The 15,566-nt window shown below is 37.7% G+C and overlaps 1 protein-coding gene across 2 annotated transcripts in view; it reads left to right on the top strand.

Moving 5' to 3' along the window:
* Nucleotides 1-15,566, top strand: part of LOC127843617 (uncharacterized) — a 62,344-nt gene that overhangs the window by 37,958 nt on the left and 8,820 nt on the right. For both annotated transcript variants that reach the window (XM_052373305.1, XM_052373306.1), the window contains exons 15-22: nt 190-309; nt 997-1,176; nt 2,362-2,520; nt 3,070-3,270; nt 4,397-4,575; nt 6,657-6,816; nt 7,528-7,770; nt 8,315-8,438. In XM_052373305.1, coding sequence (XP_052229265.1) covers nt 190-309; nt 997-1,176; nt 2,362-2,520; nt 3,070-3,270; nt 4,397-4,575; nt 6,657-6,816; nt 7,528-7,770; nt 8,315-8,438 — 1,366 coding nt within the window. The remainder of the gene's footprint in view (nt 1-189; nt 310-996; nt 1,177-2,361; nt 2,521-3,069; nt 3,271-4,396; nt 4,576-6,656; nt 6,817-7,527; nt 7,771-8,314; nt 8,439-15,566) is intronic.

The raw sequence follows: 15,566 nt of genomic DNA, 5'->3' as shown, positions 1-15,566 counted from the left end.
CAGTCCCCACACAAGCTATGTCGCCGGGCCAGGGGTTGAGCCCCCAGTCCTCTGGATTTCTCATCCAGCACTCTTAAAACTGAGCTAGCCAGCCTGGTCTAAATTTAAATGACATGCTTAGTAATTAAACACTGACCCGTCTTCATTAGTGTTTGTCTTCTACAGAAGCCTTTTTCTTCCCTCCCACAGACTATGCTGCTGGAGAAGCGATTGGTTGTCCTCAGGAAGTCTATTGCTGCCATCTGTGCAAATGCCAGGAACCAGTACTCCCAGGCTCAGATTAGGAAAGACTTCAAGGCTGGATTGAGGGTAAAACAGTGGCTGGATCTCAAACGCTGTACAAAGAGTTGTCCAAGAAGGAGACACAAAAGATCCAGTTTTGCTTTATCGTTTTTTAAGCCTGTCCGTATGTCAGTCTGTCAATTCGTACGGTATTCTGTTTCTTGAGATTGTTTTACTAAACACATTAAGATATATACCTGAGTTTTGGTACGTGAGTCTATGTGCATGACTAACAGATCAAGTTAGAGTTTTATTTTTTGTCATTTTTGGCGATGTCACTTGCCTTGGACTTTGAAAATTCCTAGAGAATTGCAGATTTCCTGACTTTTTTTCTAAACGCTTGCAGGTATTGACTTGAATTTTGATGTGTGAGTCTACCTGCATAACTTATAGAAGATCAAGTTTGAGTTTCGTTCTGGTCCATTTATATTTAATTAGTTTTGGTGTGTGAGTCTACCTACATGAATTACAGATCAAGTTCAAAGTTTGTCCCGGTCCTTACACATTTTCTCTATAATAACTTGTTTTTCATTAGTATCCAAACAAATTAAAACCAGCTTGTTAATTTGGAAAAAAGAGTAAATTTAACAGGTGTTTCAGTTTTTGGCGAAAATAATATTTCTTAAAAATGAGATAAGGGTTTAGGGTGCTTTTCCTACCTTTTTTGTTTGGCCGGATCTATTCGTGATTGCTATCAATGCTTGATGTTTGCAGGAGATGAAGCGTCGTGCTGGCATGACCGAGACAGACGACCCAGACGAGGTGGACGATGTATACGATGATAACGATGACGACGACGTCGGCAGTTCAGCAGATAACCTGCGTGTCTTCTGCTGCAGCGCTACAGAGTACCAGAAGATGAGCAATCTGCTCACAGATGATGGACCTCCGCAGGTTGGTGACTCGGTAAATCGTGCTGATTTGAGAATGAGGATTATTGTTGTTTTACTTGAATGAATTCAATGTTTATCATCAAGAATGTACTGGCCTGTCTTGCTCTTCTTAAAGTTCACTAAAGTATTGCGTGCAAGATAAACTTTTAGTCAAAATGTTATAGTAATATATATATCTGACATTAGCGACAATTGGGTTAACGAAAATGTAAATTAGTTTAGGTTATAGTTGGAACAGTTTGACATTTTATACATATATGGAACCGGAAAAGAACGTAGATACCGAAAATGAATTAAAGTAAAAATCGAAAATTTGGTCATTTGTGCTGGTTTTCTCATGGCGCGATACATATATTATATATATGCGTGTGTAAGTACAACATGTATTCATTTGAAACTTCAATTCGTTTGAAAATGTAACGTCACCTTCCGACGCCCATAACTCTGACCTGCAACGGAGCAGAATGACCCGCAATTTTGCAGAATAATGCCCCTTTGTAACTTTAAAAATTAGGATTACGATTAGGATTTGTGCTTAATAATTTACAACTTCAATTTCTATTTAACAATCTTGAACATTTGATATAGCACGCCTGCATGGAGATTGCATTTTGGGCTTGTTGGGTCAAGGTCACATTTGTTAAAAATAGATAGTTTCTGTTAAAGAACTTCAGTGAGTATGAAAATTTTTTATGAAAATGTTTACGCTGGAAGCTTTTATGCAGATTTATTGTTGGATCGGATTTGGGCTAGTAGTGTCAAGGTCAATGTGACTTCAAAGGTCAAGAATTAAAACAAAATCCTTTACCTTAGTTTGGATTCATGGTTTTACCAGTAAATTTGTGAAAACGTTTGGTACCTTCAGTCTTAGCCTGGGATCGCATTTTATGCCAGTCAGATTAAGTTCACTGTTGCTAAAAATTGAAAATAAGAATAAAAAGAACCTTTTTGCTATAAACCTGACATGCTTCTGTGCAAAAGTCGCTGTGGCGAAGTGGATAAGCTCTCCGCCTACCAAGAGGTCTCGAATTTATCCCAACTTTAAGTGTTTTCTTTTGATATTCCCTCAAGATACCTGGTACTAACTCTACCCAGGAAACAGACTTGAGAACAATTCATAAGGTTTACAATGCAATCGAGCGTAAATAAATAGGTTTAAAGTAAAGCTGCCATGTTTCTCATGCAGGTGTTCAGCACACTTGAGGAGACCCAGATTCCAACGTTAAGGAACTACGTACATGAGATGACAGGCATTAGACAGAGGCAGTCAATGGAGCGACTGATCCACAGTGTGGGAAGATTCGTGGCCGATATTCTACTGTACACCAGTCATGATGGAAAAACTGTATGTTGCGTTTGGATTGTTTTGTTCCACAGTTGCAAAACAATTAAGGGATAATATTTTTTGGCCTGCAATATGTGCCAGAGTGTGAAGCTCTGTTAAGGAAAAACAAGCTGCACAACTTCTGTACATGGATCGTCAATGTCCCTGTTCTTTAACCTTTACCACGTAGATACGTATTTTGACGCATTTGTAGTCCAAAAGAAAATTAAATTTAATTAAATACCTTTCTTAACTAAATTCTTAAGTTTTAAAGGCTTCATCTTCAACCCTTTGATGCTGTTGGGAAACAAACATAAAACCTGAACAGACTGCGAGTTACTCACAGGCTGCTCTGGTTTTATGCTGGTCGCAAAAGCCATTTCCTCTATGCTTCTTATAGGGAAAAGGGCTATACAAGGATTATAATCAACAGTTTTAATGGTACAACATATGCAATTTATGTTTTTAGAGCGAGGCTCAATTACTGTTTAGCTTTGAAACTCTTTAATATTGTTCCAGCTTCAAATGTTGTCATTGGTGCAGTGTACATTACATCTCGCAATCTTTCAGTGTGCGAAAGGTAACACTTTTACCAAGACAGTTGTTGACAACGAGTTGCAGAAACTTGACAAGGCTCTGCAGCCAATTGTGCGGAATTTGTCAGCAGTTATTGTCGCCATATTTGACGGCAGTGTGAGACAGAAAATGGAAGAAGGGGCTTCAAATGCAGCATCAGAGGCCGGCAATACCTGCGCTAAATGGGGCGCTCCTGTATGTACATTGATAAACAAATGGGCCGTGCGCTGTGAAAAAGGGGTTTTATGTATGTGCATAAAGTGCCGTCCCAGTTTAGTCTGTGCAGTCTGCAGAGGCTAATCAGGGACAACAATTCTTGCTTTAACTAGATTTTTGCTAAGAAGAGACTTTCTTGAAACGAAAAATATAAAAGCGGAAAGTGTCGTCCCTAATTAGCCTGCGCGGACTGCACAGGCTAATCTGGGATGGCACTTTTCGCACGTGCATTCAATCCCTTTTTCACAGAGCGAGGCCAAAATACTTGTTTAGTTTTTAGTGTGAATTTATGTTTTAGTTCATTAACAAATGTTTGTAAGAGTTACCCCTGGTCCATCAGCCAGATTCATGATTGGGTCCTGCTAGAAGTCAAAGGCAAGGTAAGCTGGGTTGATAAAAATCTGGATCATGCGAAAACACAAAAAGTGCTTTAGCTAGTTCGATGGAAGTATTTGGATATGGGCCATATTGGGAATATACAGCTTTAATTGATTTTTTATAGCAGATGATAAGTATGGTTGCTTTGGTAACCGAATTTAGTGAAAACTAAAATCTGGGTCATGCTATAACTAAACATTAGTTAGGTTGATAAGAAACTTGATCCTGTTCTTACTCCAAAGACATTAACTTTGTCGAGGACTGTTGTTTTATCTGTGTACAAGTAATGGTTTTGATTGCAATCTAAGATGAAATAGCAAATAATCCTGGCCTTATGGCTTCGGGCGGTTAATAACATTGAATTGACTTAAGGTTGCAGTGGTGTAGTGGATATGGTGTCCGCCTAGTGATCGGGAGGTCACGAGTTCGATCCCCTTTGTATGAGCATTCTTAAGATTTCCCCCATAAGCACCAAGTACTGGTTCTAGTACCAGGAAACGGACTCGATAGCATTTCAAATAAGCCTTAGGCTTTCTATGTTATTGAGGTAAAATAAATAGGTATAAACTAAATACTAGCCTGACTTTAAAATTTGAAATATGGTGAAAACCAGTATTAAGGACAAAATATGGTGAATACTTAAAATCTAAAAAGACAAGGTAAAGATTGATAATACTCATTTGTTAGACCAGATCGTTGATGCAATCCCACCTTCTTGTTTTTGAAGTTTGTCAGAGATAAGACTCAGGACAAGCGTTCTGGCGGCCTTCAGTTTCCCACATACCGTGCAACAGTGCGTAGACAGGGGGTGTTCACCTCTCCGAGCTATGGACCTGTGGACTTCAATGAAGACTTAGCTGAGCCCATGTACAGGAGTATGACCATTGTGTGGGACAGGGCTTTCAGGTATTAGGGCGAGCCATGTTCTGGGAAAATTGGTCATAACGCATGTGCGTAAAAGGTTTTTCAGATTAGCTTGTGCTGTCCGCATAGGCTAATCAGAGACAAAACTGTATGCCTACTCTGGAATTTCATTTAGAAGAGACCTTTTAAGAGATTAAAGTGGTGTCCATGATTAGCCTGTGCAGATTGCACTTGCTTAACTGGGACGACTCTTTATGTACATGCATTAAGCCCAGTTTTCACAGAAATTGAATCAGGGAAGAAATCAAATGTCAAATTGTTTTACTGTGGTAAATATTGATAGATTGAAAAGTATGTTTTATAATACCTAGATTTTGAGTTCCATATTCGATGTTATGCATGTTCTGTACACCATGAAATTGGTTTTAATTTTCCTCCATTTTGAGAGCAAATTATGGGTTATGTTTGAAATGTGCTTTTATTTTAGATCTGAATACTATAGAAGATAAACTTTTATCTAGCTCTAATTTACAGGTGTTCAACTTTTAAGATATAAACAGGTTTCTATCAAACTTGTCTGTAGCTCACAATAAGTCTGTATAACTGAGCGCTCAACTGCATACCCGCCATACGCCCCTATTTTAGTGGGACAGGCCTTTTTATGAGATGTTTGTTCTGACAATTTATTCAGACACTTCTTGCCAACAATTATTGTTCTATAATTTACTATAAAAGCTGCAGTTTAAGCTCCATTTGGCAAAAAAGCACTTTGTTATTCTCTATTATCTATTACCTGCTAATACAAAAAAATTCTAGCCAAGTGTTGCTGTTTGCATCTTATCAGCAATAAAGATCTATTGATTTTGTCATATGTTTGCAGTGTTAACTGTCGCCATTAGAGGTAGTGTGATTGTTAAGTCGTTTCTTAAAAAAGCCAACTGCTTGTGTGTGTTATTGCCCAACAGTACTTATATCTGGTGTATTATACCAAATGAGGTTAAGATAAGCTTGAACAAGGCATCAATTGTATCTAATCTTTAAATAGAAAATTGAAAAACGTCCCACAATTCACTTCTCTGTATAATTCAGAAAATTGCTAAATTTAGCTTTTATGAAATTACAAAAGACATCTTATCTTCAATATTGGGCAGAATTTGATTTTATTTAGTAAGTGGTTTGTGATGAACATGCATTACTTACTGAAATGAAATATAATTTTGTGACCAGCAAGAAAGCGAAGTGTCCGCACAATTTTTGCAAAAAGGTGTGATTTTGGCAAGGAAAATTATGTCATGTATGTGTAACTGTCAATAGACCATTTGATTTGATCATGCCTGATCTAAATACATGTAGGCATCTGTCATATTCCGCTTTAGACCTTTACATGCTGTAATATTAAATTTAGTTTTCTTAAGACCTTAACATTCTATATCAGTTGGTATGAATAGGCAGCTTTTTAGCTGATGTTAAGATCTCATCATACGAAAATCAATGCATCTTAGAATTTCAAAAGGCAATTACAATAAAAAACATTATAAAACCATCAATCTCACAAATTTCGCCTAGTAGATTTGTGTTTGAACATAACTATACGTTAAATTTGCAGTTTGACCAATCATGTCCGATTTCATTAAATTTATCATTAAACAAGAAACCATACAAGCCAAGCTATATATAACTTTGATTAATTGCAAGCCTTGTTAATAAAGTCTGACAGTTTAGGGCTTGAAGGCGTGTGTCTATTTCCATTTTGACATGGTAAGGATGCACTGTTGAAGATTTAGATGTGCTTTGTTCTGGGAAAACTAGGTTATTGTTAGGGTTAACCCAAACTCCTACTGCATATGCATAAAGTATCATCCCATATTAAACTGTGAGGTCTGAACATGCTTATCAGGGACGACACTTTCTGCTTTTGTTTAAGTTTTGTTTGAAGGAAGTCTCACCTTAAAAAAACCGAATGTAGAGGGAAGGTTTTGTCCCTGATAAGCTTGTGCAGTCTGTGTAGTCTAATCTGGGAAGACCCTTTACGCACCTTTCAGCTGCCTAGTTTTCCCACCTTTCAGCTGCCCAGTTTTCCCAAAATGTGGCTGACTGTGATTGTTGGGCTATTCTGTTTCCAGTGGGATGTTATGGCGGGCCCTGGACACTTCGAAGACTGCCTTGATGTCAGAGCTGAGCAGAATCACAGCCAGCCTGGGGTCACAGCTGGGTCAACTGGGGGTCGACTCTTTGAGATGTGCTAGAGTTGCTACACAACTCCTCTTCTCGGCAAACCACAAGGTCAGCTTTGCTATACATATACTGGACTTACTGTATTCTATAGCGCTTACTAGAAAAATCAGGGTATTATATTAGCTGCGTGATTCTAAAACGGGTCTTATGCCAAATGTTGCCAGCTTAGCTCAATAACAGCCTGTTCAGTTTTGCAAGAAGCTACTCTGTCTGCTATTGAGACTACAAAATTTTGAATGACTTAATAGTTGACGGGGTAGCTCTTGACAAGATTGTGCGAATGTGTAGGCTTGTCTTAAGCTGATGCTTGTTGCATTTGGCATTTGTGTGATTTTTGCATGGCAGCTCAAATAACAATTTTACAGTGCAGGTTTGGCCAAGAGCACTTATGTTAAGAAACAATTAGCATTTGCTTTTGAATCGCTTTCTGGATGATGAAAATGCCATGATTAACACTGGGAAAATTGGTATCACATCATATGTCCCCAGCGTGGCTTCAGACCAGACTTCCGTCTGTGAAGTAAGATCAGGAGCTCACCTTTCCGCTATGAAGTCATGCAAGGTTTTGTAGTCTCAATTGCAGTTACTATTACTCCTCAATCATATTATGCGAATACAGATGCATATATAGTGTTCTGATATGCCCTCAAGCCCATTATTCAATAACGCGGCTCAAATGTGATTTCTCTATAACTGCAAGTAATATCAGATCTTTTATGATAAAAAATATGCACATCTTAACGTTATGTTGAACATTAGCTTTCAGAAATAGTGAGCCAACTAAAGGACTTGGTGACTAGCAAGCAGCGAGATATTTCCCGTATTGTGACCCCACACGTTCAAACCTCGCTGCTCGGAACTTACGACATGTGCGCCTCTGAGTCAGGTGTTGGAATGTTCGTGCGTATAAAGACGTACATGTCAGAGGGCATCGAAAGGAATCGACACTCCATGTTTGACCAGGCCACGGAAAAACTCATGCAGGAGTTACTTGCCGTACAGGTAAAAACTTCAAATGAATTATTTCATTATCAAATTACAGTAGGACAGTTATTAATCACCGAATAACTCGTGTCACACCTGTCTGAAATTATACATTGAAAAGCTACGTTCAAATAGCTTTAGCTTGGGACTTTTGCTTTTTATTGTCATCAAGAATGACAAACTTATCGTTCAGTTTAAAGACAACAGTTTATTTGCGATCGTCAAACAAAAATGGCTTTAGCAATTATGATCAGTTTCATGACAAATAAATGTCATACACTGACAGCTGGCGATTGTTAAAAAGGAAAATGCGCAGTCATGTCATGAGCTACCCTGTTTGCTAACAAGACCACAAAACCGTGCTTTATTATTATAGCGGACATGGTAGCCCCTGACCAGATTGCGCAATCAGTAGGCTGGTCTGGAGCTATGCTGGCCCCATATGGCATTAGACACATTTTCACATGACTCAAGTCATATTCACAAAAGATGATGATTTAAGGAAAAGTAAAAATGTACAGGTACACATTCTTATGTGTTATTATTTGTTTGATCATTGCAGCAAGAAGTCATAGAGCATGTGAAACAGGTCTGTGTGAGTCTCCTACAGGACCTCAGGGCTGCGTATGAACCCTTGTGGGAGGCTCCTGCCAACTCCATACAGATAAGAGCATCCTTCCAGAAACGTATGTAGCCTTGGAAAAATGTTGAACATTTTTAAACCACACTTGGAGGGGATATATGGACTCCGTCTGTCATTTTATCAGTTTGTCAATATATGTGGTTTGTGTAGCAAATTAACAGTGCCACTGATAAGCTGCGTATCTCAGTGCCCATATAATTATTTGGGAAAAAGGGTTGTCAACCATTGATTTCGTAAAATAGGGTAAAATGAGTTATAAAAATGCATACCTTAAAATCATTGCTGCTTTATTTCTGTTGAAGCTGCACACTTGTATTGATTCAATAAACTATAAACTATGATAATTAACTTTAATAAACTGATGTTTTTTAAAACATCTTTAATTCTTGAAACTGTCCATAAAATAAACTTTAAACTTAAAAAAACTGATGTAAACTTACATCTTTGTAACTTTCAAACACTCAATCAAGGCACCCTGAGGCAGAACTTCCAGTAATTGTGGCCGCTCTTTTACGTGGCTTGTATGGTTGTACAAGCCTCCTCTTTCGTCTGTTTTTGGAGCTTAGCCACACCTTACATGCCGGAACTGGATCGTAGTTTCTAACAGATGGCCCATTTAGAACAATGTTAAGTAGAATATCGAATTTCTCAGTTTTTAGTGAACTCCTAAACTTGTTTTTAATTCGAGTTTAAAAAACTATACGTTTGTTCACATTTGACACTTGTAACCATGAGGCAGAGAGCCACTTTAGACAAAACTGCAATATTGGGATATATGTTCTGATGACGCACAATCATCCTCTTACATATTTCACTGACTGTGAGCTTGGAAAATGATCCCTTAACCATAGCACAAAACCCAGGCCATTCTTTCACCAGTGATTCCCTGTTTATTAATGGAGAAATCACAGTTTCTGTTTCATAAACACCCTGAAGCAGGTCTCCATGTACGTATTGTGCTTCTTTTCAGTTCCATAGAAATTGGCCGAGAATTTCACTGCTTCCAGACTGTCAGAGTCAGAAGAAAACTGCATTGTAATGGGTTCAAACAGATGTGCCATGTTTTCTAGAACTTCTCTGCTTTCCTTTGGAAACCTACGTTTATTGTTTTTTTTTAATGTAAGCTATATATTCGAGTTTCAGATAATTTAATTGTATGTCAATATGTTTTCCATAGTTTTTAAGATCTGTATCCTTGAATGATGCCTTGTTTATGTTCTTTATGCAAACACATCTTGCTCACTGACATTTCCATCATATGTTTCTGTTTAATTACACTCGGTCTCAATGCTAATATCAACATTCCTACTCAAAAACAGTTTTGCAGCCCTTACAAGGTCGTTGGATTCATTGTGTCTTTTAACTGACGACCGCTTTATGTTAGGGGTTCCTTCTGCTGACCATACGTTTTTTAAATTAAACTGGGTGCAGTATGTACATTTCAAAATTTTCTGCCCCATCAATGTCAACAATTTCTAACCAAGAAAATGCAATTTTTCCATTTTAAGCTCGGCTGTTTTCGGAGAAAACCCGAGGTATTGTCATGGCCAGCTCGTCGTCCGCCGTCCGACGTCCGCCGTTCGCCGTCCGCGTCGTGCTAAAACCTTTACATTGGGTCTAAAATCAAAGTGCTTCCACCTTCAATTTTGAAACTTCATAAGTAGATACACCTTGATGAGTTCTACACGCCACACCCATTTTGGGGTTACTAGGTCAAAGGTCTAGGTCACTGTGACCTCTAAAAAACAAATTGACAAGCTTTCATTTATTCAAAACTGCACCCGCAGCCGAGCGTTGGTACCCGTTATGCGGTGCTCTTGTTGACAGGTGTTGTGTTCAGTATCGGACTTTCCATAATGTTTTTTTTTGGATTTCAACTCAACTGCTGCATACACAGTTTCTAACAGAATAGATACCACGAATGATTCGGCACTTATTGTCCCTTGCTTTCTTGGTTCGACAAAATTTTGCGATAGACTGATATTTTGACGAGAAAATCGCGAACGTCTTTCGACCTCGCTTAGACATTTTTAATTTTTGAATCGTAATAGAAACTGAAAGTACAGACGCTTTACAAATACATGCACAATGAGCGACGGATTAAGTCAGATTGAAAACGCATGTATGTCGTCGTAAATAATTTGGTCAGACGCTTTATTTAACAATGAAATCTAGTCCGCAGAGCGTTTGAATCACTCAGACCATAGGTAACGTAAGCATCCTAAATGGCAGTGCACATTCGATTGTAAGCACCACTTACAGTTATCTAAAGGAGTCGGGAATAGATATGTCACGCTGCGTTTCATTGTCGACTGATGGAGCAAGTGTCATGATAGGGCGGAAAACTGGTGTAGGAGTACAAATACAGTCTAAATATGCACCCTTTGCTATTCAGACACATTGCTTTGCGCACAGACTTATCCTTGTCCTTACAGATTCCATTAAAGAGAATGAAGTTCTTCTCAAATTTAGGGACAAGTTTAGTGATCTTTACAATTTCATTAAGCTTCTATCTTTCGAACGGCTACACTGAAACAAATACAGCACCTTCTCGATGAATCTGAGTTGACCATAAAGGAGCCATATTCAATCTACTGGCTTGGCTTAAAGAATGCAGTACACGCAGTGTATATGTATTATGGCTCAATTTTGGTAACGCATTCCAAGTTTGCAAATGATAAGAATGCTTCTGCAAAGGGCCTATACAAGTACTTTTCTTAGTACAAAGTGGCTCTTCTAATAGCCTTCACAATGAGTTGGCTTCCCTGTGACTGCACATCCAACAAAATGACTTGTTGTTTAGTGAAATACAAAATGTTGTTGACAGCACGCTTGGACATTAAGAAGCTTTAAAAACATGTGACGGGGAACGATTGGCTGAGATAAGGCATAATATTGAAATATCAGAGGACAAGCTCTCATTCAAGAGGGAAGATCTGAAACACTATGGCAAACATATTGACATAAAATTAGATAATCTGAAACTCGATATATATCTAACATTTTAAAGAACATTTAACATAGGTTTTCAAAGGAAAGCAGAAAAGTTCTGGAAAACATGGCATATCTGTTTGAACCCATTGCAATGCAGTTTTCTCCTCACTCTGACAGTCTGGAGCAGTGAACTTCTTGGCCAATTTCTATGGAACTGTAAAGAAAGCTCAATAAGTACATGACGACCTGCTTCAGGGTGTTCATGAAACAGAAACTGTGATTTCTCCATTAATGAACAAGGAATCACTGGTGAAAGATTGGCCTGGGTTTTGTGTTATGGTAAAGAGATCTGTTTCCAAGCTCACAGTCATGTAAGGTGTGGCTAAGCTCCAAAAACAGACGAAAGAGGAGGCTTGCACAACCATACAAGCCACGAAAAAGAGCGGCCACAACCACTGGAAGTTCTGCCTAAGGGTGCCTTGATAGAGTGAACAATTTCTAGAACATGTTTTACAGTTACAAAGATGTCAGTTAAAATCAGTTTAAAGTTAATATTATGGACAGTTTCAAGGATTAAAGATGGTATGAAACATTAGTTAATTAAAGTTAAGTATGATAGTTTTATTAGCTCTACTTTTCGAAGAAAAATGAGAGCTATACTACTCGTCCGGGCGTCGGCGTTGGTTAAAGGTTTTTATAAAGTCAAATAACTTTAACACTTTAAAAGATAATTAAGTAAAACTTGGAATACATCTTTATGGCAACAAGACAATTGTGTAAGTCAAGGTGCATTACTCTGTCAGCATTATTTTTAGAGTTATGCCACTTTTTAACTTAGAATTTCGGGTTATTTTTTTAATAAGTTCAATTATTTGAATAGTATCAAAGATAATCAATTCAGACTTGGACTACTTCCTTATGGGGACAAGACACGTGTTTAGGTCTAGCTGGATAACTCTGTCAACAATATTTTTAAAGTTAGGCCCCTTTTTAACTTAGAATATGTAGTTACATTTCTAAAACTTTAACACTATCAAAGATATTTAACTCAAACTTGGAATACTTCTTTATGGCAACAAGACAATTGTGTAGGTCAATGTGCATAACTCTGTCAGCATTAATTTTAGGGTTATGACCCTTTTTAACTTAGACCTTTACCTTTGAATGATCTTGACTCTCAAGGTCAAATTAATAAATTTTGCTTAAATTGCCATAACTTTTTTATTTATGGTCAGATTTGATTCATACTTTGACAAAACAACACTTGCCTGACATACCACAATGGACTCCACCCAAACCATACCCCACGCCCCACCCCAGAATCCCCCCCCGAAAATAAATATATTTGTTTTTCCTTTTTTGTCTTATTTTTGAAAGATCATCTTATAAACGGCCACATTATACCCCCCGTTACACCTCAACTTACCCCCCCCCCCCAAAAAAAAAAAATTTTTGTTTTGATACATGGAACAAAAAAACACAAAAAAAATATTTTATTTTTGAAGGACCGTCCAACCATCCCTACCAAGCTATTGCTATCAAACTGGAAATAAAATCGTATCAGTTTGATTTATGTCTTAACAAATGTTCAATAGATTGTGGAAAATATACCTGAACTCAGAATCGTCTATAAAGTACAACTTCTTTAAAACATAAGCGACCAATATGTTTCAATTATGGTCTTCTTCCACTTAAAATATGACTATATTACCTTGACATTATTGAATATGAACAATTTTCCAATGATGGCTTACGTTAAACTGTCAAGCATTCGAAAAGCGCGCTGTATTCTGACAGCTCTTATTCAATCAATACAAGTGTGCAGCTTCAATGGAAGAAAAGCAGCAATGATTTTAAGGTATGCATGTTTATTTTCCAAACCGCTATAGTTATAGTTTTTACCCTGTCTGTTGGTTTGCTGCTTTGTTTGTTTGTTTGCGCCAACTTTAACATGTGCCATAATTTTTGCAATATTGAAGATAGCAACTTCATATTTGGTATGCATGTGTATCTCATGGAGCAGCCCATTTTGAGTTGTAAAAGGTCAAGATCAAGATCATCCCTCAAGGTCAGAGGTAAAAAATATGGGTCAAAATCGCTCATTTAATGTACACTTTTGCAATATTGATGATACCAACTTGATATTTGGCATGCATGTGTATCTCATGGAGCTGCACATTTTAAGTGGTGAAAGGTCAAGGTCATCCTTCAAGGTCAAAGGTCAAATATATGGGGACATAGTGTTTCATTTTGTTATAACTCATTCAACCTATTTTAAGAATGAAATCACCCTATTTTTCAAAATCAATGGGTGAAAATCCTATTTCCCTAATAATTATCGGGGGCACTGAATTACTGTCTAATTTCTCCGGCAATTAAATTGAAACTTCCCGTATGTCATCAGCATAAGGTGAAGACACTTTCCTGCATTATTATCTACCCTTGAACAAAGCTATGAACAGGGTGCATGGGGTAGAAGTAAATAACTTGACAAAGCTCTAGTTGATGAGCAGTGCATAATTAAAGCCCTTAGTAATGAAAGTTTGTGGGGATTATTCTGGAATCACCTTGTTGGTTGGTTGGTAGGTATGTCTAACTGCCAATGTGTATTTTGTGTAACAAACTTGTGTCATTTATCTGTGTATCAACATTTAACTTTATATATAAGTTGTTCATACTATGTGGAAATGCAAAACATGTTTCTGTGTTTCTTCTATTTATCGCAGAGTTATATGCCCATGAACACATTTTGATTACTTACGTTCTTGTACATGCGCTCTTTGTGTCTCTATTTGCCTCTCAAGTTGTCTGCATATCAGCATAAATGATATATTTTATTAAAGATATATATTGTTTTTACTATGTAGCAGCGCAATACATTTTTAGCTCACCTTAGCACAATGTGCTCATGGTAAACTTTTGTGATCGCCTTTTGTTCGTTGTGAGTCGTGCGTTGTGTGGCGTCAACATTTGCCTTGTTAACACTCTAGAGGCAACATTTATTCGAGTTGAGTTCGAAAATGGTTCCAGTTGCTTGAAAACTGGTGGTCAGGGGGCGGGGCATTTTTCTTTATATTGCTTTAGTAAAACCTTGCATACACTCTACAGTCCACATTTAATGTCCAATCATCATTAAACGTTGTCAGAAGATTTGTTCCAATAATATCTTGGTCGAGTTTTGGAATTAATGGTTCCGGTTGTTTGAAAAATATGGCCGCCAGGGGGCGGGGCATTTTCCTTTTATGGTTATATATAGCTATAGTAAACCATTGTTAGCACTTTATGGGCCACATTTATTGTCCGATCTGCATGAAACTTGGTCAGAAGATTTGTTCCAATGATATCTTGGACGATATCTTGGACGAGTTTGAAAATGGTTTCGGTGGGTTGAAAAACCTTGACGCGGGTGGCGAGGCATTAACTTTAAGTCACATTTAGAGTCCCATCTTCATGAAACTTGGTCAGAACATTTGTTCTTATTATATCTTGGATGAGTTCGAACATGAATCTGGTCTGTTGAAAAAATGACCGCCGGGGGGGGGGCTTTTTTCCTAACATGTACATGGCTATAGTAAAACCTTGTTAACACTCTATAGTCCACATTTATTGTTCGATCTTCATGAAACTTTGTCAGAAGATTTGTTCTTATTATATCTTGGATGAGTTCGAACATGGATCTGGTCTGTGGAAAAACATGACCGCCGGGGGGGGGGGCTTTTTTCCTTACATGTACATGACTATAGTAAAACCTTGTTAACACTCTATAGTCCACATTTATTGTTCGATCTACATGAAACTTTGTCAGAAGATTTGTCCCAATGATATACTGAACGAGTTTGAAATTGATTTAAGTTGCTAAAAAACATGGCCACCAGGGGCGGGGCATTTTTCTTTATATGGCTATTGTAAAACCTTATTAAAACTGTAGGGGCCACATTTATTGTTCGATCTTCATGAAACGTGGTCAGAAGATTTGTCCAAATGATATCTTGGACGAGTTTGAAAATGTGTCCGGCTGATTAAAAAACATTGCCACAAGGGGGCGGGGCGTTTTTCCTTATATGGCTATAGTAAAAACTTGTTAAGTCACATTTATTGTCCAATCATCATTAAACTTAATCAGAACAATTGTGTTAATAATATCTTGGATGTGTTCGAAAATGGATTCGGTCTGTTGAAAAACATGGCTGCAAGAGGGCGGGGAATTTATCTTTATATGGCTATAGTAAAACCTTGT

The sequence above is a fragment of the Dreissena polymorpha genome, chromosome 9, assembly GCF_020536995.1.
Source record: "Dreissena polymorpha isolate Duluth1 chromosome 9, UMN_Dpol_1.0, whole genome shotgun sequence".
Classification (NCBI taxonomy): Eukaryota; Metazoa; Mollusca; class Bivalvia; order Myida; family Dreissenidae; genus Dreissena; species Dreissena polymorpha.
Note: the sequence above shows the minus strand (reverse complement) of the source record. Positions and strands in the feature narration are given on the sequence as shown.